Source organism: Vanacampus margaritifer, chromosome 4, assembly GCF_051991255.1.
Source record: "Vanacampus margaritifer isolate UIUO_Vmar chromosome 4, RoL_Vmar_1.0, whole genome shotgun sequence".
NCBI classification, from domain to species: Eukaryota; Metazoa; Chordata; class Actinopteri; order Syngnathiformes; family Syngnathidae; genus Vanacampus; species Vanacampus margaritifer.
Window position 1 is genome coordinate 23,257,244 of NC_135435.1, and position 23,352 is coordinate 23,280,595.

Genomic DNA, 23,352 nt, shown 5'->3' on the forward strand with positions numbered 1-23,352 from the left:
TCTATATTTTATTTGAAAATGAACTAGACTATTTTCAATGGGGGAAAAAATGCTGTTTTACTTACTATATATATATGTTTTTTAAAGGTCATTTTAGAGCTCTTATTTAAATACTGTGATACCGCAATGTTTATCATACTGTCAAAATCTAATATGGGCTGATGCCTAGTCCAAGGTGTACCCCGCCTCTCATCCAATCTCAACTGGGATAGAATCCAGCTCAAGTTTGACCCCAATGATGATAAGTGCTACAGAAAATTGTGTGAAAGTGTCGTGCAGATGTCACTCATCTCCTCCGCGCCGTCTCCTCTCTCCACCAGGGCCAGAAGGCTGCAACCTGTTTATTTATCACCTGCCCCAGGAATTCGGTGACGCCGAGCTCATGCAAATGTTTCTCCCTTTTGGCAACGTCATCTCGGCGAAAGTCTTTGTGGACAGAGCGACCAATCAGAGCAAATGTTTCGGTGAGTTCAAAATCAAGAGTGGAAGCCGATATGCGGCTGCGTTTTGTAATCTTCTCATGCCTCTTGTTTCTTTTCTGCAATTAGCATTTGTCTTTTTTTTTTCCTTAATTCCCGCCGTATCCTAATCAAGATGCAATTAACATTTTAAAGGTGGTGTTTCGAAACACCGAGCAGGGGGGGGGGGGGGGGTTCACGTTATCAATCGACCCTATGAGAGAAGGTTGGTAATACAGCGATGGGGAGGGAGGCGAAAATAAGGAACACCATAATGTGTTATAAAGGGTAATTTAATTTTTAACGAACCATGCTAAGGCAGTAAACACACATTTGTAGACAATCTGATAGAATGAATTTTGATTATGGATCTTGACGAGACTATTAATCAGTTACTGGCGATTTACATTCTGCATTTCTAAAGACTTCCTACCATTTATTTCCTTAATTCACTTGAAAACACACGTTGTGGATATCAAATGTCCTGGTGGTCCCGTGTCATAGACCAAATCAACTTTACTTTGATACCATCATGTGGTCGTAACAGACATCTGTACGCCACTGCAAAGTAAACATGGCAACTGTAAAACTGACATTTACTCCGAAGTTTGAACTTTTCTGTGGTGTGAAAATCCGGAGAAAAGGCCAGAATGGAGTTTAGAGCTGAAGAAGAAGAAAAAAAAGATAATGTAGCTTGTCAATGAGCGCAAAATATAAACAATGCATGTAAGGATACATCAGCGTGCCATTTTTTTCCCCTTCACTTTTGGAATACAGCATTCCCATCCCCCTCTTCCTGGCCTATTCTCCCACCCCTTAGCAACAGCATCCCACTTTTGCCCCCTTCTTTATGCCTCCCCCACCACAGCAACCAGTTCATGGTGGAGTCGGTGCAGGTGGACTCCACAAGCTTAAAGAGATAATAATAGACTGGTGCGGACCTTACTGTTGATTCAGTTGGACAGCAACACCCAGGAGAGCGCGCGGAAGACTCCCGGCATTGGCTTTCTTTCAGCATCTCTTCCACATGATTGTCTATGAGGCGCTCAGCAAACCCCAACTCCGTAACCCCCACGTCCTTCTCAGGACAGAGACACCTTCCTCACTGTCCGTCACGCCGTGGGAGAGGACGGCAATTCGTGTTAGTCTCAGTTGTTAATTAACCCTGGAGAACCCAAGAACCCTTTTCTTCTTTGGAAAATTATGAATTATACATTAAATGACTGCTATAAGTTCACTGAACACCAAAATATATGTTTTTTCAATTTTAACCCTTTTTTTTTTTACTAGCTCAGAGTTGCTAATTTATCAAAATATACATATAAAACTTACTCCTAGGCATTCTACAACATGATATGAAATAGATTAACAAAAAAAAAACAATTTTACCATCTGATGGTTTGCTGAGAAGATGGTTTTGTTTGGATTGATTTCCAGCTCAACAAAACAGCATGTTGCCAGCCATCTTGTCACCACCACTCTGGCTCATGTAAGTGCAATATTCATCCACTAGATGGCCCCATGCAGGGGTCAGAAGTGGCACTCTGGACTTTTGAAGTTAAATTTGTAAAAAAAAAAAAAAAAAAGGTCTTTGTTATTTGAGTAGCAGAATTTATAGGGGCCAAATTGGACCCAGTGGTTTCTCCAGGGTTAAAATATTGTCAGAAAAAAAGGTCTTTGATGGCTTACCGTGTTTTAATACTGTGGCTATGGACTGGAGGCTTTGACACCAACAAAGTAGGCACTGTCTAAAAAAAAAAAAGAAGAATATTTCCGCTTAAAATGTTTGGCGTGGTTAAAGGGCAAAGTGTTAACATGAGTGGCTATTATGCTCAACGGTACACGCGTAAGAACGAATGGTAAAGTGAGCTAGAAAGGTTTGAGAAAACTGCAGAGAATGAGGCTTTCTAAGTATGCCTATTCATGTTTGAAAGCAGGTGCAATCTTCCTTCCAAAAAAAAAAAAAGTAAATGGAAGTCTTTTTTTCTTTTTTTTTTTGGGAGTTACCAGGAAAAAAAAATAAAAAAATGTAAATGGAAGTCTTTTTTTTTCTGGAGAGTTACCAGGAAAAAAAAAAAAAGTAAATGGAAGTCTTTTTTGGGTTTTTTTTTTTGGGGGGGGGGGGGTTACCAGGAAAAAAAAATGTAAATGGAAGTCTTTTTTTTCTGGAGAGTTACCAGGAAAAAAAAAAAAGTAAATGGAAGTCTTTTTTTTTTTTTTTCTTTTGGGAGTTACCAGGAAAAAAAAATAAAAAAATGTAAATGGAAGTCTTTTTTTTTCTGGAGAGTTACCAGGGAAAAAAAAAAAAAAGTAAATGGAAGTCTTTTTCCCAGACAACGATCTTGTCTCAATTATTTATGTAATCGTTTTCTGTCTACGCCGCACATGCGGTCTTGTCGGCTGCATAGACAAAGTAAAAAATACAAACAGTGAACTCGTATTTAAAATCTCGTTTTACGAAGAGGTGGGGCGGTTGAACAATCCTGTGTTTAACATGTAGGAGCGTTACTTGTTACTTTAATACAGGGATGGGCAGTTGGTGGCGACACTCTGAATTGCGCTTCGATGAATCCCCCAACCCCAACTGGTCCTTTTTTTGCGATAGACCTTTGCACTGGGGGGGAAAATACAGTGTGTGGATATTTTGTTATTTGCTTCTTGTTGGGTTAGGATAGTGGATCTTGTATACATGCATTGAAAAATGCATTATCAAAAATGAAATATATTAACTATTAACAGCATGTATCCTGTCCATATCTAAAATAGCATTTTTGTTATACATCTGGTTAGGAAGTAGAGCTGCTTGTTATGTTTCCGTTTTCTCCCTTGCAGTTGCTGGGGAAACGGCCGGAGGGCGGATCTTGCCGACACACCTGCTGCCCATTATGTCATCAGGCTGAAATAAAAGCCTGGCAGCAACAGAGAGGAGTGTCGGGTTATTGTTCCGCGACGCTACTTGCAGTACCTGACGTTTTTTGATATTGCTACATTCCTTGCAGCAATCCTTCTTGGTGTTGTGGACACCACTAGAAATTAGACTAGTAGCGCTGTTCCCTTTTTTGTCTCCTACACTCCTCTCTGTTTTATCCGCCCTCCGGCGTGATTTTGTGTTTTCCTGTTTATGCCCACGACGTACACCTTTTTGTCGTCGTCGCCTTTTGTTAAAACAAGCCCTTGTCCACGTGTTGTGCGCTTTTTGTTATTTCATTAAACTGAGTGACTTTCGCCCTGGCGGGGTCGGTCGGCCCTTTCCTTTTGGGGACGAAAAAAACACAACCCACACGTGACACTGCTCAATTATGGAAATAAAAAAAAATCACAATTATTCAAACAATTATTTATTTTGGTACAAAACAAGAAAACGTTTAAAAATTTAAAAATATTAAGACCAATTAAAAAAAATAGAAACACTACAATTAAGAAAGGCATGTAAGAATTTATAATATTATATATACTTATTTATTTATTTATGTTGGCTTGAAGTTGGAGCGCAGCATGTGCACTGAGCAGTAGGACGATCATTTATTTTTGGGTAGAAATCAAGAAAATGTTAAAACGTAAAAAACTAATAAAAATATTAATTTAAGACAAAATTGTTTGAAACACTATAATAATGCCAGTTCCTTTTGGATTAAACAAAATTTATTAAAATAGTTATTTAAAAAAAAAAATGTGCAAATGTATAAATTTAAACATTTAAAAATTAGTATTAATAATCTTTTTTTCTTTTACGATTATGTTGATTTTGTAATTGCAGAGTGTAATAATTGAAATTGTAATTGATTGTCGATTAATTGCACAGCTCTGTTAGGAAGTATGCCCATCCCTGCTTTAGTAGGTTAAATTAAACTTGATTTTTTTTTTCCTTTATTTTTATCATTCAGTTGCACCTACTCTCAAGCGCTAAACCCTCAAACAAAAATGATAAGACAAAATAAAGCGTTAAAGCACCAAAATAAACTTGTACTGTCCTAAATATTGATTAATGAACTGATTAATTATGGAAATTGTTGATTAATCTCATCTTGGAGCAATTCATACAAACTGGAGAGCACCACTTAACTGCAATTCACTTTCAACTAATTTGCCATCTACAGAAGTACAATGTCAGCTGTGGGAAACTGAACTCAGATCCACACAGACTTCACCAATGTCACATTATCCGACTCAATACAACACTGATGCAAATCAGGCGTTGACAACATTCAGAGATTGAATGTTCATTTAGAGCTATCCAGAATATTGACGCCGTTTATTTTCCTTCGTCATGGAAATGAAGCCAAATGCCATTCATACTTTGTACGACATCAATTCTACAAAGTTAACTCTGCAGTCTCTTGGTTTGCTGATTCCTTCCCAAACAAACCACCCACATGCACCAAATCAGCCCCGAAACTATCTTGTGAAAACAGCCAATTAAATGATGTCCAGAAATCTTCCAGTAGCTTTCGACTTCCTGCCGCCCTCTAACAACACTTTGCCTCCTTCCTCCCCAACTTCCTATCACCTCTTTCTGGCATGAGGATGTAAATGTGAGGTGTGGCGATTCATTAAATGCGCTTGCTAGGATCACAAGTGCGCGAGTGGTGTGTGTGGATGGTGGGGGATTTGGAACGGGGGGCAGGGGAGGGGGGGGGGAGATCACTGCCAACTGACAGGCCCTTGCCTGCTCCGTTTGTTTAAAAGGTTTGTAAAAGCAGCAGCCTTATCTCATCCGCACTGACAAAAGCCTGCCCTCTACCCCCAAATTAAATTGGACCCGTAGCAGTGCGATGAAATCAGCTGGCAGGCGGAAAATTTGCGCCGTCAATCACTAGCGTGTCTGATAAGAACGGGCACGCAGTCCCGGTGTGGGAACCTGTGCTCTCATTGCGCCGTGACACCCGGGTGATAACTCAGTGCTGCAGGCGTCTACATCCCGTAACCCCCACCCCCAACCCGGTGCCCTTTACCCGCCTGCGCGCTTTGACACGTACGTCGAACATTTACACATCAATAACGGATTTGCAGGCAAAACGATCCCCATTCATGCTAATCTGGGAAAATGACTGACGACTCTGTCATGTGCATGCCTCGATTATATTTGCGTTGAAAAGAAACACTAGTTAATGAGTCAACTAGTTAGTTAACTAGTCCTCTTCTTTTGAATACAGGGTCAACATAGTCCCATAGTTTACAATATAGTTTCATTCCAACAGTGGTGACATGACGCAAATGTGTGCATGTGCCTGCACTCTAAACACAGTTGGGTCAAAAGCAACCCAATTATGGATCAAAAATGGGCCGATTCACTTTATGAGTCAATTTGACCCAACTTTTTGTGTTGTTTTATACAAAATGACCCTCTTTTTTTTTTTTTACCCAAGTAAACGATCTGACCAATATTTATGAGTTGTTTTACACTAAAAGGCCCAATTCTTGACTCAAAGTTGGGTCAAATCGATTTTTGACCCATTGTTGGGTTATTTTTGACCCAACTGTTTTTACAATGTAAATATGCTATTGTCTATCCATCACAACCCTATGCTTCTTAAAATGAATGGTAGTAACTGAGTGTGCCTTCTTGTGCCATGTAACATATTCTTACACTATTGCGCTAACTAGTCCATTATCAGCTATTTGTAACCAAACAGCCTAAAATACCACACGATGCCGTCGACCCCTGGCTAATGAAAGAAAAAGTAATTTTAAAGTTAATAGATAGTTTAAGGGCAGAATGCCGACTTTGCAAACTTAAAATTCGCTCCACAAACGACATACTTTTGATCATATTATTTCATTTAGGGTTAAATGTGTGTGTCTCCTGCAACTTGCTGCTCCTTCAAACGTTCAGCAATATACAAAGATTGTACACCTTTTTCATGGAAATTTGTTTTTTGTTTTTTTTGGTAGCACTTTATATGATGTGAGTCGTGATAGACCGATATGTCTTTTCCAGGGTCGATACCGATACTGATTATTACTAGTCAAGGAGGCTGATAACCGATATTTGGAGCCGATATTTAATTGCAGTATAACAGAAAATATTAACGTCAAAAATAAAAAACTTCACTTTGTTGAAATGCCACTGAGCATATTTGTTAAAGTTTTTTTTATTTTTTTTATTTGAACATATAGAGAATAGACAGTTACGTTTTTAAAATTTAACAAAACCATAAATGAAATGTCAAACTTTCACTTACTTTTGTTTAGATTTTGAACAAAAACAAAAAGTACAGGGAATTCCCTGCAGCATCGGCATATAGCAGCATCTCTTATAAAGTGAAATTTTCAATACATACATGAATAAAAAGTTGCCTGAACTTAACCTAGTTTTAAATTTATCTGTTAAGAACAATGATTGATAAATGCTTGCGAACTTTTTGGGGGTTTCTGTCAGTGTTCGTAAAAGGTTTTCAAAGATGAAAAATTGTCTGAACATGTTCAAAATTTCTTTACAGTAAGAAAAACTACTTGTGACAAGTAAAAACTGTCTGTTAAAATTTTTGCAACATTTTACGAACCCTGACAAACGCCCCAAATTCACTAAGTTCGCAAGTATTCGTTGCTCAGTGATATAGCAGCTTCATCGGCCTTCTGACTTGTAAAAAAAGGCCGATGCCGATATTCGTCAAAATACCAAATATCGGCACCGATAATCGGCCAGGACGATCATCGGTCTATCCCTAGATGTGACTTGTATAAAGATAAATAAATACTGATAATGAATATTCTATCATGTATTTTTTGAATTAGTAATCCATTTGCACATATTTTGGAAATTTTCTTTTATTTTGGAGCCATCTCTTTTTAGGGAACCGAGCCTGGTAAACCAGCTCAAAAACAAACAAAATTCCCATGATTAATGTAGGATGTATTACTTCACACTACTTTCATTCTTGTTCTTTAATAGGTTGACGGGCCAATCATTATTGACTTTGTGCAAGACTGAACTCGTTGCCAGCCAATCGTAGGGTGCATATAACCAACCACTCAAAATCACATTCAGAACTTTGGACAATGTAGAGTCTTCAATGAACATAACATTTTTGTACCCGGAGAAGTGATATTAAACAGCGAGCAAAGCCCGTCCCTAATACGAACCACTTGAAATTAATGAACACTTGGTGAAAATGTGGTTTTAACGATGATATGCTTCTTGCAAATCTCTTTACTATTTAATCTTTTCACACCTTTTTATGTTTGTTTTTTTTCTTCACTAGTGCAGTTCCACTTTGAGTTTCTAATAGCGCCTTGTGTTTGATCGTATTATCCGCCTTATTAGCCTTTTGTGCTATTTTATGTAATCTTTTCTTAATTCCCAGAATTTCAATTAATGAGCTGAAAAGACAAAACAAAGAGCTATTGTCATCTCATTGTTGCAGTTAAAAGGGGCCTCCTTTCAAACACTGTCTCATCTCATCTTCCTCCCGTCACCCCTCTCCATCCCTGCCGATATTCCCTTTTCTTCCACTCTCCCAATTCCCTTTTGTAACCCCCTCCCGCCCCTCTGTGGTCTCGTCTCAGGCTTTGTGAGTTTCGATAACCCGTCTAGCGCCCAAGCCGCCATCCAAGCCATGAATGGCTTTCAAATAGGCATGAAGAGGCTGAAGGTGCAGCTAAAGCGGCCAAAGGATGCCAACCGACCTTACTGACTGGTCTACAGTCCTGATCAAGGTATGAGGACAACCCTTATTCAAATTTGCATCTTAGGTGTCGTGCCGATGTCAACCGTGTTGAGCAACAGCAAATTTAGGATATGAAAAAAGAAAATAAATACAAATGAAAAAAAAAAAAATCAATACACCCCTGTTCCCGCGAAAGACTAAATGTTGTGAAATTTGCCCTCTGAAAAGAATCATCGTATCTGTGGGGTTCGGAATCCCATTAACAACGGCGGGATTTGCCACTGCGAAATTGATGACATCATCAATACCCAGCTGTGCATAATTACCTGACAACTGGAGACAGTGTTCACAATCAATGCGGTGTTGTCGGGCGAACAAATCCACAAAAAGCCGACAGCCCGCCGAGACCGTGTCGGGCGTTGGAAAGACAGATTACAGCAATTTGGGCTGTACAATGAGGAATTTCAATTTTCATTTACAATAAGGCAACCTGCTTGAAAATAAGCGCATATGATAGCGTTGCAGGCTCAAGATAACCAAAATAATGATCTTCTTTTTTTTCTTTAAATGTTCTTTGGATATTTAAGTTATATTTCCCCCTTATACAAAAAGGTAGTAACTTTAAGTACCTCAGTTCATATTTGACACTTTAAATATTACTGCTAACCAAAACAGCAGCACCAACATGTTTTTTTAAAATGAGAGCTAATCATCTTCAGTGTACCTTTCCGGCTAAATATTTTTGATTTCCTTTGACATAATAAATATCTTTTATCTTTATCTTTTTTCATAAATAGTTGTGCTTCCTTCTTAAGAGACTCTTTACCCTAATTAGAGACCAGGTTGTAAATTGTGCACCTTACCAGACACATGTTCCAAACTTCTAAAATATTGCTTCCCCCAGACACCAAGTCCAAAACTTCACTTCTTATACTCATAATATATATTGTTCTCCCGTTAGACACAGAATGAAGAATAAATAACCTTACCGTTATTAGAGACTTAGTACCAAAATGTTACACTTTATCGTAATAGCTAATCAGTTCAAAATTGTGTAACTTTTCCCTAAGATATAGATCAAATTTCACACCTTAATTCTTTTTTTTTTTTTTTTTTTTCTGGAGAGCTCAGTATTGTTCATTCAGTAATTTTACTGATTTGACATGTCATCATCATTGCTCTCTCTCTTTTTTTTTTTTTTTTTCACACCTTAATTCTAATAGTAGATGCCTGATTCAAAATTTCCCACCGTACACCTTGTACACTCAAAGCTTTGCATCGTTCCTTGAATAGACACCTGGTCCAAAATGGCTTTTTTTTTTTAAAGTCTATTTCAACCTTCAACTAACTTTATCCAATTTTTTCAGCAGCTGCTGGTTTTCCAGCCTTCCTCGCCATCTACATAATAATGAAGAAAAAACTATAATAAAACTTCAATGTTGTTTCCCTTTGGTTAAAAAAAGTAATAATAAAAAAACTTTCATATGACGATAAACTCTGAGGCCCATTGTGTTCCTCTCTGATACTTAATTTTGGTTGGTGAAATTTTTATTTAAAAAGGGGGAAAAAAAAAAAAAAGATCAAGCGGTGTTCTCTTCTACCGGGAAGAAGCTACTCATAAATTGTGTTTTTGTGCAGAAAAGATAAACCTAATGCAAAAATAAATAAATAAATAAAAAGAAAGAGTGCGCCCCTCACTGTGTGGCCGACCTCATCGCAAACAATGCAAGGCAAATCCAATTACTGCAGACAGGAGGGTTTTTGAAATATGCATTTCTGCCTTCAGGGTTATCTGTACAAAAAAAAAGCGGAAAAAAACATCCATTCATCCTTTTCAGACCGCGAGTTGTCTGGGAATCTGTCCTCGCCACCACAAAGAGTAACAAATGACTTTCTATGGTGATGTGATTATAATTATTTGTCATTTCTATTTAACATGTCAATCCTTTTGTTTGTTGATTTTGTTTACCTAATCATTGTGGTGTGTAGCAATCGTAACAAGAAAAGCGGCTACTTTGTGACATAAGTGTACGTGTGTCTCCTTTTCCACCAACCCGGCAACCCGATTGGCCAATTACAGTGTGAGATGCCCGTGCTTCGCTATAGCCACGCCCATCACGGGAGCCAGCCAGGTTGGCGCCATGGTGGCGTTTAACTTATGATTACATCATGTGGTGGGACTGTGACTGCGTTGCATGACATGAGCGTAGTTTAACCCGTGAGCAGTATTTTATTTTGAAATGGCTTGGTCAGAACCATCAAAAAGCCAAAAAATGGTCACAATAACGCCGAGGGGTTAAACACATGTGAAGTGCAGCATAACTGATGACTTTCTTGCATCTGTTAATATAACTGCTGCGCTAAACTCGCTCATTGGTCTTCCTTAACCCTTTTATGCTGCTGAATGGTGTGCGCCTTGTGATGCTTTAACTTTCTCCTGTAGGGTTCATGTATCGGAGGGACTTCCAAAATTGAGCACCGTTTTGCTTCCAAGCAACTTTTGTTTCCATAGGTAATAATGTAAAGTGAATTAAATTGTCAGAGGCCCATAAAATCATTGACTGTGCAGGCAGTGTTTTAACCCTGGAGAACCCAAGAACCCTTTTCTTATTTGAAAAAATATGAATTATACATTAAATGACTGCTGTAAGTTCACTGAACACCAAAATATATGGGTTTTTTTTCAATTTAAACCCTTTTTTTTTAACTAGCTCAGAGTTGCTAATTTATCAAAAATTTATATATATAACATACTCCTAGGCATTCTGCAACATGATATGAAATAGATTAACAAAAAAAATGATTTTACCATCTGATGGTTTGCTGAGAAGATGGTTTTGTTTGGATTGATTTCCAGCTCAACAAAACAGCATGTTGTCACCACCACTCTGCCTCATGTAAGTGCAATATTCATCCACTAGATAGCCCCATGCAGGGGTCAGAAGTGGCACTCTGGACTTTTGAAGTTAAATTTGTAAAAAAAAAAAAAAGTCTTTGTTATTTGAGTAGCAGAATTTATAGGGGCCAAATTTGACCCCGTGGGTTCTCCAGGGTTTAAACAATATTTTAAATTCAACTGATTAATTCAAAATTAAGTGGATTCATTCATTCTGGGTAATCATACAATCATTGTTTCTCTATATCACCATTTCCTCACGTTCAGCTTTTCCTCAAGCAAGCTATTATTTGTGTTTTCGTATGAAAGTCTTTGCAAAAAAGGACCTTCTTCCAAATGCAATCAACAGCTGTTTAGTGGCGAGATGGCTTGACGCCGAGTTGACCCCGGCGTGTTTGCGCGGCCAATTAAATCTCGCCGAGAGCGCGGGCAAATGTTGACACTCCACTTCTCGGTGGATTTCCATCTGCGCGGGCCTCGCTCGTGCAAGATTGTTTTGTTTGCCCAACACCAGAATCACTTCTCATTTATTTATTTATGAGGCTGAAAACAGATTACACTGTGGCAACAGAGCAGCTAGCGGCACCGCCTAGCCGCATTAGCAGAAAAATATCACCACCGTGCAGCCATACTGAATGGATTCTGTTGGTAACAGGATGATCCCATCATGTCAATTGTTTACGTGCCAGCATCAGATTTTCTGAAAAAAAGATTCTTACTTTGGAAGTTTTTATTCTGACCAGGTCAAACCTTGATAAGTCCATTTGAGTGAGAGTGCGTTTTCTCAAAGGCAGGTGACTCTGCCCTTCCTTTTGTCTAGCCGGATGCACCCATGGGACTGTCTGCCCCGGGTGGGGGGGGTCACTGCAGGCGCCTTTGTGGCTCTGAGTACACCTCTTAACGTTCTAGGAGCCTTTTATGGAGGTGTCTACCCAATGTGACAGAGTGAGGTGCAGGGTTCTGCAACAAATACAGTGGAAGGTCAAAGGTCAAACACAGTCCACTCCCGTTGCTGTTCTAACTCTGGCGTGTTTGCTTTTTGAAGCATAAATGGCAGTAGCAATTGATGTGAATGGAAACAAAACTGTTAATGAGTCAAAGGCTTCTTAACCCTGGAGAACCCAAGAACCCTTTTCTTCTTTGGAAAATTATGAATTATACATTAAATGACTGCTATAATTTCACTGAACACCAAAATATATGTTTTTTTAATTTTAACCCTTTTTTTTAAACTAGCTCAGAGTTGCTAATTTATCAAAAAAATATATATAAAACATACTCCTAGGCATTCTGCAACATGATATGAAATAGGTAAACAAAAAAAAACACAATTTTACCATCTGATGGTTTGCTGAGAAGATGGTTTTGTTTGGATTGATTTCCAGCTCAACAAAACAGCATGTTGCCAGCCATCTTGTCACCACCACTCTGGCTCATGTAAGTGCAATATTCATCCACTAGATGGCCCCATGCAGGGGTCAGAAGTGGCACTCTGGGCTTTTGAAGTTAAATTTGTAAAAAAAAAAAAAAAAAAAAAAGGTCTTTGTTATTTGAGTAACAGAATTTATAGGGGCCAAATTTGACCCCGTGGGTTATCCAGGGTTAAGAGATACAGTATTATGGCAAGACATCTCTAATTTCTTAACATGACATTTTCAGTGTTCTCCTATACTGTATGTAGTGTACATACAACAAGGACTCTCAATAACTTCTACTAACAAAACAACCCAAATTTAGCTCGCCCGTGACATACAGATCTTGTCACTCAGTTAAGATGTATCATGTAAACATACCAATTTCTATTTCGATGGGATTTTGCCTGCTTCTTGTGGAATCTTTGGGGTTTCAGACTTTTCGTGAACAGCATTAACTCCAGCGCAGTGTCATTCTGTGCAAAAGGCAGGTTAGACCCAAATGTTGATCATTTCACAGACAAGCAGCGAACATGAGGGTCTGCTTTGATTGGCTCTGATTGAAGTCGGCTGTGACCATTCCCAGACTGGTGCAGACCTCACTTTCTCAGTCCCGCCATCCAACCTGCGCATGTCTGCTGAAGCGGCAAATCCAGGTCCAGAAAGTAGAAGCCACCGTTTGGCTTAAGCCGCAGGTGAGAGTTCTTGGATTTCATTTACTTGCTGGTTGAGTAGAAGCAACTCTGGCTAAAGCCAATCTGTGGCAGGGTCTTTACTTTCTGGACCTGGATTTGCCACATCTGCAGACCTCTGCCGAGTCCTTATCCAGTCTGGGAATGGTCACTCACACCCGACTTCAATCATAACAGATGCTATCATTCCCTTTAAATGCCGAGCACTAGTATCTGAGCCGTGAAGTGAGACCGAACCCCTCCCCGGATCTTTATTGCACAGGATAATGTTCTGAATGACATCCTTCTTTGTACATGGCAGCGGTCTGTTGAAGACAAACAAAACATGAGGGAATCAATTTCAAAATGATCCACTTTAGGGGTAAACTAAATGAAGTCAAATAAAAAAAAAAACATCACACAAGAAGAATTACCCTTTAACCCAATTTTATACACAGTTTGAATTCTCAATTGTACGTCCTTAATAAACTTAAGAGGTTGCAATGAACGTAGAAAGTTGCTCAAATCTAGTAAGGTTTTAGAACTGCAATGTTTTCAGAGAAGTTGTTAGCCTAGAAAATAAAATAAAACTCCATTAGAGCCATTGATCTTGTGCTCTGGTAGACATTCAGCTAGAGTCAGTTGCTGCCTCTAAACCAAAATCCATAATCAGAACCGTTGGCCGTTTGTATTCTGCTAATGGCTGGCCTCGATTTGACTAACATCTAAAAAGCAGATCTATTATGGAACGATAACAAGCTCATTTTACAGGAGGCGGACGGTAGAACAAAGAGTGTCTGCCGGCGGGTTTGCATCGGCGAGTCGCGGCCTTTCATGTCCGCTCTTTCGAAGAGCAATTTGCTGTGATATCGCAGCCTTTCTTCACCCACATCATAGCTCCCAACATATTAGAGATAAACTCGATCTTTTATGTCCAAATCTCCAGCGCATGGATACATTTATCTGTAATGTGTCGACACAAAGGCAGAGCTCTGTCTCGTGGGCTGCCTCCGGTGCGGTTGTTGCTGAAATTGCTAGTTTTAGCCAACAAACAACTGAAAAAAAAGTAAAAAGGTGTGCCAGATGTATCGTCCACAAAAGGAAATCGCTAACTAGCAAAGAATGTGATACCACCTTTGCTACCTTCAACTGTTCAGATTGAGCTTTCTTCAAACTTGGCTGGGTTCTTAGTTCTCCAAGCACAGACAGGAAAGCTTGGTCAAAAAGTGCCACCTGTCCTTTTCCGCATCTCTTCCTTTGTGTCATTGAGTAACTGGAGCCCATCGCAGCTAACATTGGACAAGACTCTGAATTGGTTTATGTTCAGGTTTAACAGTCAGTCAATCAGTTCAATCTGTTGCTAAACCAAAAGTGTATACAGTGCCGTACATTAGCAACCAGAACTGTCTTTCAAACTCTTCAGACCACATCCCCCCATTTTTTTTGAAGAAGAAAAGACCTGATCTTTTTCATAAACCAAGAGCCGTCAACTTTTGGTCGGTTGGTCAACACGTTGGTCGGTTGTCCAGCGTTGCGCTCGCCGTCGCCCGCACCAACTAATATCTTGGCAGTCGCTAATTTTCACGAAAACCAAACGCATTAAAGTCACGATTTTCATTTGAAGATTTTAAGCCTACCTTTGGGCTGTTACTTCTGTCTAGTTACTTTTGTGGTGTGGTGACACAGTGACCGCTCACATCTTAATGAACACTGATCAACTAGCATGTTGTAGGCATAGGGTTCCATAGTGCTGATATTTTATAATAATTTTCACATCTAATCAGCAGTTATTTTGTATTTATTTATTTTTTTTCTGGGAAAAATCAGCAGGTATTTTTGGTGCATTTACACCACAATGTATAGTAGCTAGCACAGATTGTGGGCATCGAGGGCCGGAGTCCTGCAGGTTTTGCATGTTGCCCCTCTCCAACACAGCTGATATATAATCAGCTCATCAGCAAAGCTCTGCATAAGCCTGATAACGATCCTGTTGATTGGAATCAGCTTGTGTTGGAAGTGAGAAACCTCCAAAACCTGCAGGACTCCGGCCCTCGAGGACCGAGATTGCCCACCTCTGAGCTAGCATGTTGTAGCAGGCAGCTAGCAAGGCTAACACTGAGAAAGCAGACGTTAAGCATACCTGCAATCGATCGGTTCTGGATTTTCAGCTGCTGGCACATTGCCACCGACGAAATGTAGAGAGCACATTTTTCGCATAAATTACTGCCGTTTTAATGTACAGACGCTCCCCTACTTACGAACATTCGAGTTACGAACAACGGTACATACGAACATTTCTGTGCGTGTGTCGGAAAATGTCCGGAAAGAGTTAGATTTTGTATTGTGCGCCTTTTTCTGAGTGTAGTGCTTCTTTCCGCCGCTAATACCGACGCTTGGCGCTGTGAGAGTTTACCCACGCTGTGAGAGCTCACCCAGCATCGACCTTCCTCTTCCTCTTCCTCTATTTTTTTTCTCATTACGTACTCATGGAAGAGATGGAGAAACTTCTCACCATTTGGCTCGAGGATCAGCAGCAGCGGCGTATTCTTCTGAGCCTTATGCTCATTCAGGAGAAAGCCAAATCTATCTTTGAGGATGTCAAGGCTAAGGCTGGGGAAAGCGCTGCCGAAGAAACGTTTTCTGCCAGCCACGGGTGGTTTTGTCGTTTCAAAAAGAGGGCTAATCTCCACCATGTGTCCGTGTCCGGAGAGGCAGCATCTGCGGACAAAGAGGCTGCCGAGCGATTCCCCCAAGTGTTGAAGGAGATCATTGACGAGGGTGGCTATTCGGCTAAGCAGATCTTCAATGTCGACGAAACGGGTCTCCTCGACCCTCAACTTCTTCCTAAGTGTTCTTCTATTAAGTGTCTCTCGCTCTCTCTCTAACATTGTACTGTACGAACAGTACTGTACTGTACTGTATTCTCTCCATTTTATTAAAAGTTTTTTCAGTACAAACCAATGCAGTTTATTTGTATACAAGCCTTAAACATACTTATATAAACCTTCAATATACTTATATAGGCTTTAAACATAAATTAGAATACAAAATATAGCGCTGAAGCAAAATATAGCGCTGAAGCAACTTACGAACAAATTCACCTTACGAACGACCGCTCGGAACGGAACTCGTTCGTAAGTTGGGGAGCGTCTGTACATGCTTGAACCCAGCGGCCGGAGACATTCCTCTAGAAACTCCCTTCATTCGATCACGGTCACATAATGGCAGACACCTAAGTAGCAGAGGTTCGTTGTAATCATAATACGTCTGTTAAGTATATTTATGGTGAAATAGCGAGTCAGTACGAATACACTCCCTCAGTCGCCTGACTGTGTTTCTTGTCCGAAAATCAACTGGCCACGCCCATGCGCTGCGCACTGTTCTAAAAAATAGTAGTTTGGACGTAATTGTAAACTGCCCTATTTGAGTCTCGGAAAACTTGACATTAGTAAACTCATCTTGTTATCATGTACCAATCAACTTGAAACCCTAATTGCTTACCAAGTCCCCTTTTTAAACGAGCCTCAATTGGATCACTGCTTGGATGTGATTGGTTTAAAAAGAATCTACGCGCCACCTGAAGCTCACTTATTCCTGGATTTGATTGACACGCACTACTAATTTTATCTTCTTCTTCTTTTTTTTTTTTTACCCCATCTGTGCGTCATGTTGTTGGTAATGCCTGTCAGTCAGCCTGTGTGATAACTTCCTCGCTCTCTCCCGCTCTCTTGTGTGTCGCAGGATGAAGGGCCCACAACACCTTATTTCCACAAGTGCAGTCAAAGTACAAAGACTCCTTGCTCTGCTACATATCACGACGGACAGGTGGTCCCTTGATCCTGCTGGAATCCCACTGGAAGATTGGGTGACTGAGTGAAGGATCCCAAAGTTTTGGTTGTTTTTTTTCCCCCCCTTTTTTTGAAAATGCCTTTTTTTGTCTTATTAATCCCTTTTTCTTTTATTTATTTATTTTTTGCTTTGGCATCCGTTGGAAGCAGATTTTTTGCAAAGACCAACTTTTTTGCTGCTCTTTTTTAGACATGATGGGTTGAAAAGAAGAAGAAAAATACATTTATAGACTCATTATGCTCAAAGCATGCATACCATCAACACGCATACAGACAAGATGATATAGCTATTGAAAATAACAAAACAAAACAAAAAAAAAAAATGTTGTACATAAGTGCAAATGCCAATTCCAAGTACTGAAGCAAACACACATACGCGCGCACACATGCAAACATACACGTACACACACCAGCCTGCTGCCATTTTGGTTTTTGTGCCTACACAGACGTTATGTGCTCTGTGAAAGGGCCGAGCACTGGATGGATGACGACAAAGAAGAGGAAGAATCCAGGATAATTTACATGCATCATTCCTTGGGAAATAGGGACCAAAGGACTAAAAAAAAAAAAAAAAAAAACGCTTTTTAAAAGAATATAAATATATAAATATATAAATATATATTTAAAAAAATCTCATACCTTGTAGCTACAAGTATTACTCTTAGTCAAAAAAAAGGAACAAAAAAAATCATTAAATCAATATCCAGTGGCCTACTGTAATAAAAGAAAATGGACTTCATGTGTTGAAAAAAAAAATGGAATTGTAGCATAGGGGCTGATTTTTTTGTTTGCTCTGGATGCTAATCGGGCACGATGTTGTATCATAGTGAAGTAGGTTTAAAAAAAAAAAAATGTAGATTTGCTCATTTTTCTTGTTGTTAAAAAAATACTTGAAGTTGCAAAGATAAGGGACAAGAAAAAATGAACAATGGACAATGCTGTCTACGCCACTGGATATTACGCTCATCACGATGTCCGAGGCACCACAAAAGAAGAGACTGCTTCCCGGAAAGGGCAAAGACTGAACTTACTTGTGCCTGCGCTGGACAGAGTGCAGACCCTCAAGGCTTCTCCTTAGCCTTTATGTTCAAGCGACAATCCACTGTAATTGACCAAGCAACACGGACCCCCGGGGCGTCTTTTTTTTTTTTTTTTTTCTGACCTTTTTGTATTGCGCAACGTGAAAAGCAAAGTGGTTCAATGGAGGCTGGTGAATACAAGCGTTTTTAGGGAACAGAAAAGCTACTGAAACTGCCAGAAGAATGAACCTTAAAGTCACGTTTCCACCAGGTGGTATAGTTTAGTTTGCCACGGTATGGTTCTGTAAACCCAGGCTTCAATAGTAACCTGTGACCAGAGTCGCTATTTAACCGGGACAGTCCCGTTTTAAGCCACAGGGAAAGGATCAAGTTAAGATTTAATCCGATCCTTTTGGCAGCCGCAAAGTCCACCATTCCAAAGTGTGTCATTTTGCCAAATAAATAATCAAATAATGGTGCAGTGCCATGTGCGGACAGATTTTCAAGCAATTATTTATCTGCCTTTTTTTTTTTTTCCTGTTGGCTGTTCTGTATAAACAACATGGACATGTAATGTGGTGACCACGAAACTTCCTATGTTGTATCAGAGGCCCAACACAGCTCCGGAAAGGTGAGCCAAACTACAAACTTGAGCCTCACATCTCCCACTGCCGTTTGTTTTAAAGAATGTTGGGTCGCTTTGTAAAAATGCACGATTGCAATAATATCCCGCGTTTGCTGGGTTGTGGGTAAACAAGCAGATATTTGTTTATTCCGTTACGGCTCTGATCCGACAAAGTTTGCTGTGCAAGTGGGACGGAGATATAAAAAAAACTGTCATGCTCCATCTTACAGGAGCGTACCAAAGTTATCACATTGACACCCCCGGGAAAAGATACTCAAACGGGGGAGGGACACACCCACGGAAACAATAAGAGTCATACCAAAATGAACGGAACCATACCGCTTGATGGAAACACGACTTAAAGTTGTATAGTGTGTATGTGTGTCCGACATCCCCTCAACAACATCAAATAGTGTTATTATATGAACAACTACCTATAGATGTAAGACATAAGACCAACACAATTACTCAAAATCATGAACATTCGACTGTGAACATGTTCCTTGACCTACTTTCTTGGTAACAATCGAATCCATGTCGATTCCAGAAAAAGATGAGGACACACTCCTTCACAAAAGGCCAACTTGTAAATTAACTCTGGCCAATTTGCTCGTTTGGAACGTTTGCAACCATCCGATCCCAACAGCGGTGGATGGTAGGCAGTAAGAAGAACGGAGGCGGGTGGGGGGGGGGGGGGTGTTAGGGGGGAGTAAACATCCTTCAAAGTAATGCTTCTAGGATGAAGCCCAAACACTATAAAAATAGAAGGTGTAACCAAGCTCCTGGTGACAAGCACCATATATCTGTGCTGTGTGTTTAAAAAAAAAAAAAAAAAAGGATGATAGGATTAAAGGCTTCAGTCTGTTAGCTTGATCCAAACAATTTGAGTATTAAATCCCATTTTCTATCAAGGGAAAAACAACTAAACCAGATTTATTGCAAATAACTGACAAATGATGTGCTACAGATTTGTAGATTCATTGTGATAAAGCACAAGTTGCCAAGATAGTGTCAAAAGCGCATCCCTCACTTGTGCTCATATTATTGAACTCAACGTCTGTTCACACTACTGCTCAATTACTCAATCCTTTATAGCCAATATTGCACTGTAATCACCAGCTTTTATCCAGCAACAGTTCAAAAAGAAGAAAGTTACCGGGACCAAATGGCAAGTGGGGGGCTTCCATGGGTGACAGAGGAAAGATTAGCCAAAATGATGTTTGGGCCTCACATTGGTGAGTCCGTTGAAAGCGGACCTGGTATTTGTAACACTGCCAAAACCTCCCCAAAGATAAGAAAGCAAATGGTACAGATTGTTTTCATGTCATGGCTCAAACCGGTTTATACTGCCTGTGAACATTTTTACAAAATTCCGGCAAAAGTTTAACTCATTCACTCCCAGCCATTTTCACTGAAGCAACCTCCTTCGCTGCCGCCTGTTTGTTTGACTGAATTTGCAAAGTCCACAGAATATTGTGTTCTATTGCTATAAAAAAACATAGAACCTACCAAAATAAAGATTAGAGTCTCTTGTTTCATCAGGAAAAAAAAAAGTATATTTGTATCTGTTTCTATTTTGCAGCAATTAGCATTAGAATATAGCTAAGTTTCATCAATATTCACATTCCTGGTGAAAACAATGTCAAAAAGAGCTTGTTGCAATATGGCCCTGGCTGATCTCTTATACTCTGCTGCCACCTGCTGGCCATTTTTTTTGTAATAGCTACCATTACTTTAAGCCACTTCTCCATGTCAGAAGCTGCATCAAAGCCTGTATGCTCTTGCATTAAAACACAAAAACGTAGCAATACGTTTTTGGGACTGAAGGACAAAGTATTAAAAATGCATTTACATATTTTTGGGTTTGAATGAGTTAAGAAGAGAATCTGGGATTGTGGTGCATCTTTAAACGCATAATTGTTTTTCAACTATGCATGTAATAGTCAAACGAGGATACCATATTTTTCTTCAAATTCCCAAAAATGGAGAAATCAAGATGTGTCATCTAACTTCAAACACTAAACCTCTAATGGACAAAAGCCACCCCTCTGAGAAACGCCTAATTGATACCTTGTACTCTCTGCAGTTGAAAGAAAAAACATCCCTGGCCACAATTGGAGGAAATACGGTCATATTACTCTTCTCCCTTCTGTCTTTGATTTGCTATCAGGCGCATTCAGGAAGCAGAGAGTTGGTCATAACAAAAGCAGTGCTCGGCAAAGTGCGTCTTGTTCATGAGAGGCAGAACTAATTGATGGCAAATCTAATGTTCCATAAGCAATGAAATTCCCCGCGCTCGTCTTGGCCTCACGTTGCCGCGCACGCCGTAAGCGGATAACGAAAACCTCGCTCAACTACTCTCGCGGGGTCGTTACCAGGTGCTGTTCTCGTTCCCGGCGGCAGGTTGCGCGCCCAAGTGAGCTGACACCCACGCCAGCTTATCACGCTGCTGACTAACCAGTGCTGAATTTACGACACGTAATATCCTTACAGCGAGGTGAAATTAAACTGTTGGATGGGCAGCTGGAAACTTTCAACAAAGAGTGTATTACTTTTTCCCCTCGAGTAGTAAAAGCGATTTTCCCCCCAATGTACGATACAATAACATACTCTGAATCTGTGTTGCTAAAGATGACAAAAGATGTGTTCAATACAAAAAGGTATTTTTACAAACTTAAAAACACTTCAACCAAACTGACATTCCCTCCAAAAATTCTCTTCTAAACTATATTTATCAGGCTTCTGTAGCCCTGTGGATAAAACTTCATCTGACTAATGTGGCAAAAACTAGAGCTGGGAAAACGTCTTCAAATCGGCACATCATTGACGGATGCCCACCTTTCGGCAATACACGGACTGAGTACCGACTGAAGCAGGTTTACGTCCGTCGATCCGGGTCACTCATTGCAGACGGTCCATCTCAGTCCGTGTATTTTTCAATGGTTTTGCTCAGCTCTGGATATTTTTAAAAACTAGGGGTGAGAATCTTTGACTGTCTCACGTGATTTCTGCTCCAATTTATAGAAAAGAATGGTCATGATCTCCTCCAGTCGGACTCGCTAATGCTAATTAGTGCGCTACTCGCGGCTCTTTACTCAAAGGAACGGCTATTCATACAAAATGCTTCAGGAATGTATACAGAGAAGCATGTTAACATTAAGCATAGGCTCTTCCTACGCTGCAAAAAAAGCTAATTTTTTTATGGGAATAACTTGATAGTGACGTTTTCCTTTGACTCTCGAATGTGGCTACAACCTAAAAGTGTATCAGAACAACACGCGGAAACACAGCGCCCCTAAATGGCTAAATCGTGTACAACATGAACAGCGCTCCCAATAAAGGCACACACAAACAAGGGCGAGAATTTAAATTAAATCGATTTTGGGACATTTAAAATTGATTCTGAATCTTACGAAATGAGAATTGCGATTCTTATGAGAATTGATTTTTTTGGCACACTTCTGCTAAAAACATCAAAACCAAATCGACCACGGTGCAGGCTTCAACACTGAAATAGCATTTTCAGTGTCAGGTTCATGACAAGGCAAAAAATGTTGGTTCTAAAACCCTTTAGCCTACAGCAAGCTTTTTCCTTGAAAAAAAAACCATCATCTAGACTAAATGTAACAGGCTTTTGTAGCCCTGTAGATAAAGTTTAACCTGAATGATCCGGTAAATAGTCCACCTAGCCCCGATGCAGGTGGAGTGTAACAGCCAAAAAGGGAATACAGATCCTTCTGTCTGCGCTTAAGACTTGTAGTTGGAGCTTTGCTTAGCTGTATAGTACGTGGTTGGTCTTGTTCACAAATCAATGGCAAAAAGTCCAATTATTGGATCCAGACTATAATTTGGCTCATCACCAAGATTTATGGCCCCTACACACACAAAAGAAACCAAATCCCGGTTAGCTCATCGTGCACCTTTAAATCTCCGACACAAACCCTAAAATAGAGATTGTCAGGGAAAGGAAGTGAAATGTAATTGACTGAAAGCGTAGAGATAATTAAAGCAACCTGTTGGACAGGAGGGAAGAAATTAATGCCTCTCATTTAAGACGGCGCTTTTCCGTCATCTCAATCCAGTCGGGACAGCAAGACCGCTGTGGAAATGGGATTTTGGGGATGGAAATAGGCACTGAGTGCTGCTCGTCGGAAGGGAGGGCCGATACCTGTAAACTCCACAAAATCACTCCTGATACTCAGGGCATCAGGCGCGATGATGTCATGATGAGTGGAGAGGCCCCGCCTTACCGCCTCATCCCGAGATAGGAAATCACATCCCGTCTACGGCACGGCGCGCTAACAGGCCGATGAAGTACCTGATTCCTATCAACCGATCACAAGAGTAACAACAAACAAAAGCTAAGACAATAATGCACACAAGTCGCTCGTTTGACAATAATGACCAATTTTTGTGTTATATCTTTATGTAAATAGCTTATAAAATACAAACATTAGAGAGATTGTACAGTAGTGTGCTTTGAGAAAACCCCGCTCTGGTACGATGATGTCACTTGATACACCACAGCAGTGTTGAGTCATTTTTCAGTCTGCTCAATGTTTTGAATTTGTCTTACTCTTCCGAGTGCTGAACCGAAGCTTGAGAGAGAGAGAGTAGACAAAAACATTTCCTTCGGGATGAGTAAAGTTATCTATCATAACAAACGGAAGGCGTTTCCGCCAAGCAGTTCAGATCACCGTGGTTCGATTCCGTGCTTTTGGTCGTGTCAGCGAAGATGGTGGATCTTTTGGATATTTTGTTTCGCCTTTCACAAGTGTACCAAAGCGTACTGAAGCGTGCTCAAGCGGGTTAACTG

At 40.1% G+C, this 23,352-nt stretch overlaps 1 protein-coding gene across 8 annotated transcripts in view; it reads left to right on the forward strand.

The window, feature by feature from the left end:
- Positions 1-19,200, forward strand: part of celf6 (CUGBP Elav-like family member 6) — a 187,837-nt gene extending 168,637 nt beyond the window's left edge. For 5 of the 8 annotated variants that reach the window (XM_077563750.1, XM_077563752.1, XM_077563751.1 and 2 more), the window contains exons 11-13: positions 321-464; positions 7,965-8,114; positions 16,786-19,200. In XM_077563750.1, coding sequence (XP_077419876.1) covers positions 321-464; positions 7,965-8,092 — 272 coding nt within the window. In that variant the 3' untranslated portion in view covers positions 8,093-8,114; positions 16,786-19,200. Of the gene's footprint in view, positions 1-320; positions 465-3,290; positions 3,754-7,964; positions 8,115-16,785 lie in introns of those variants that run through there. The other 3 variants (XR_013293851.1, XR_013293852.1, XM_077563755.1) reach the window with 2 other exon arrangements.
- The last annotated feature ends 4,152 nt before the right edge of the window (positions 19,201-23,352 follow it).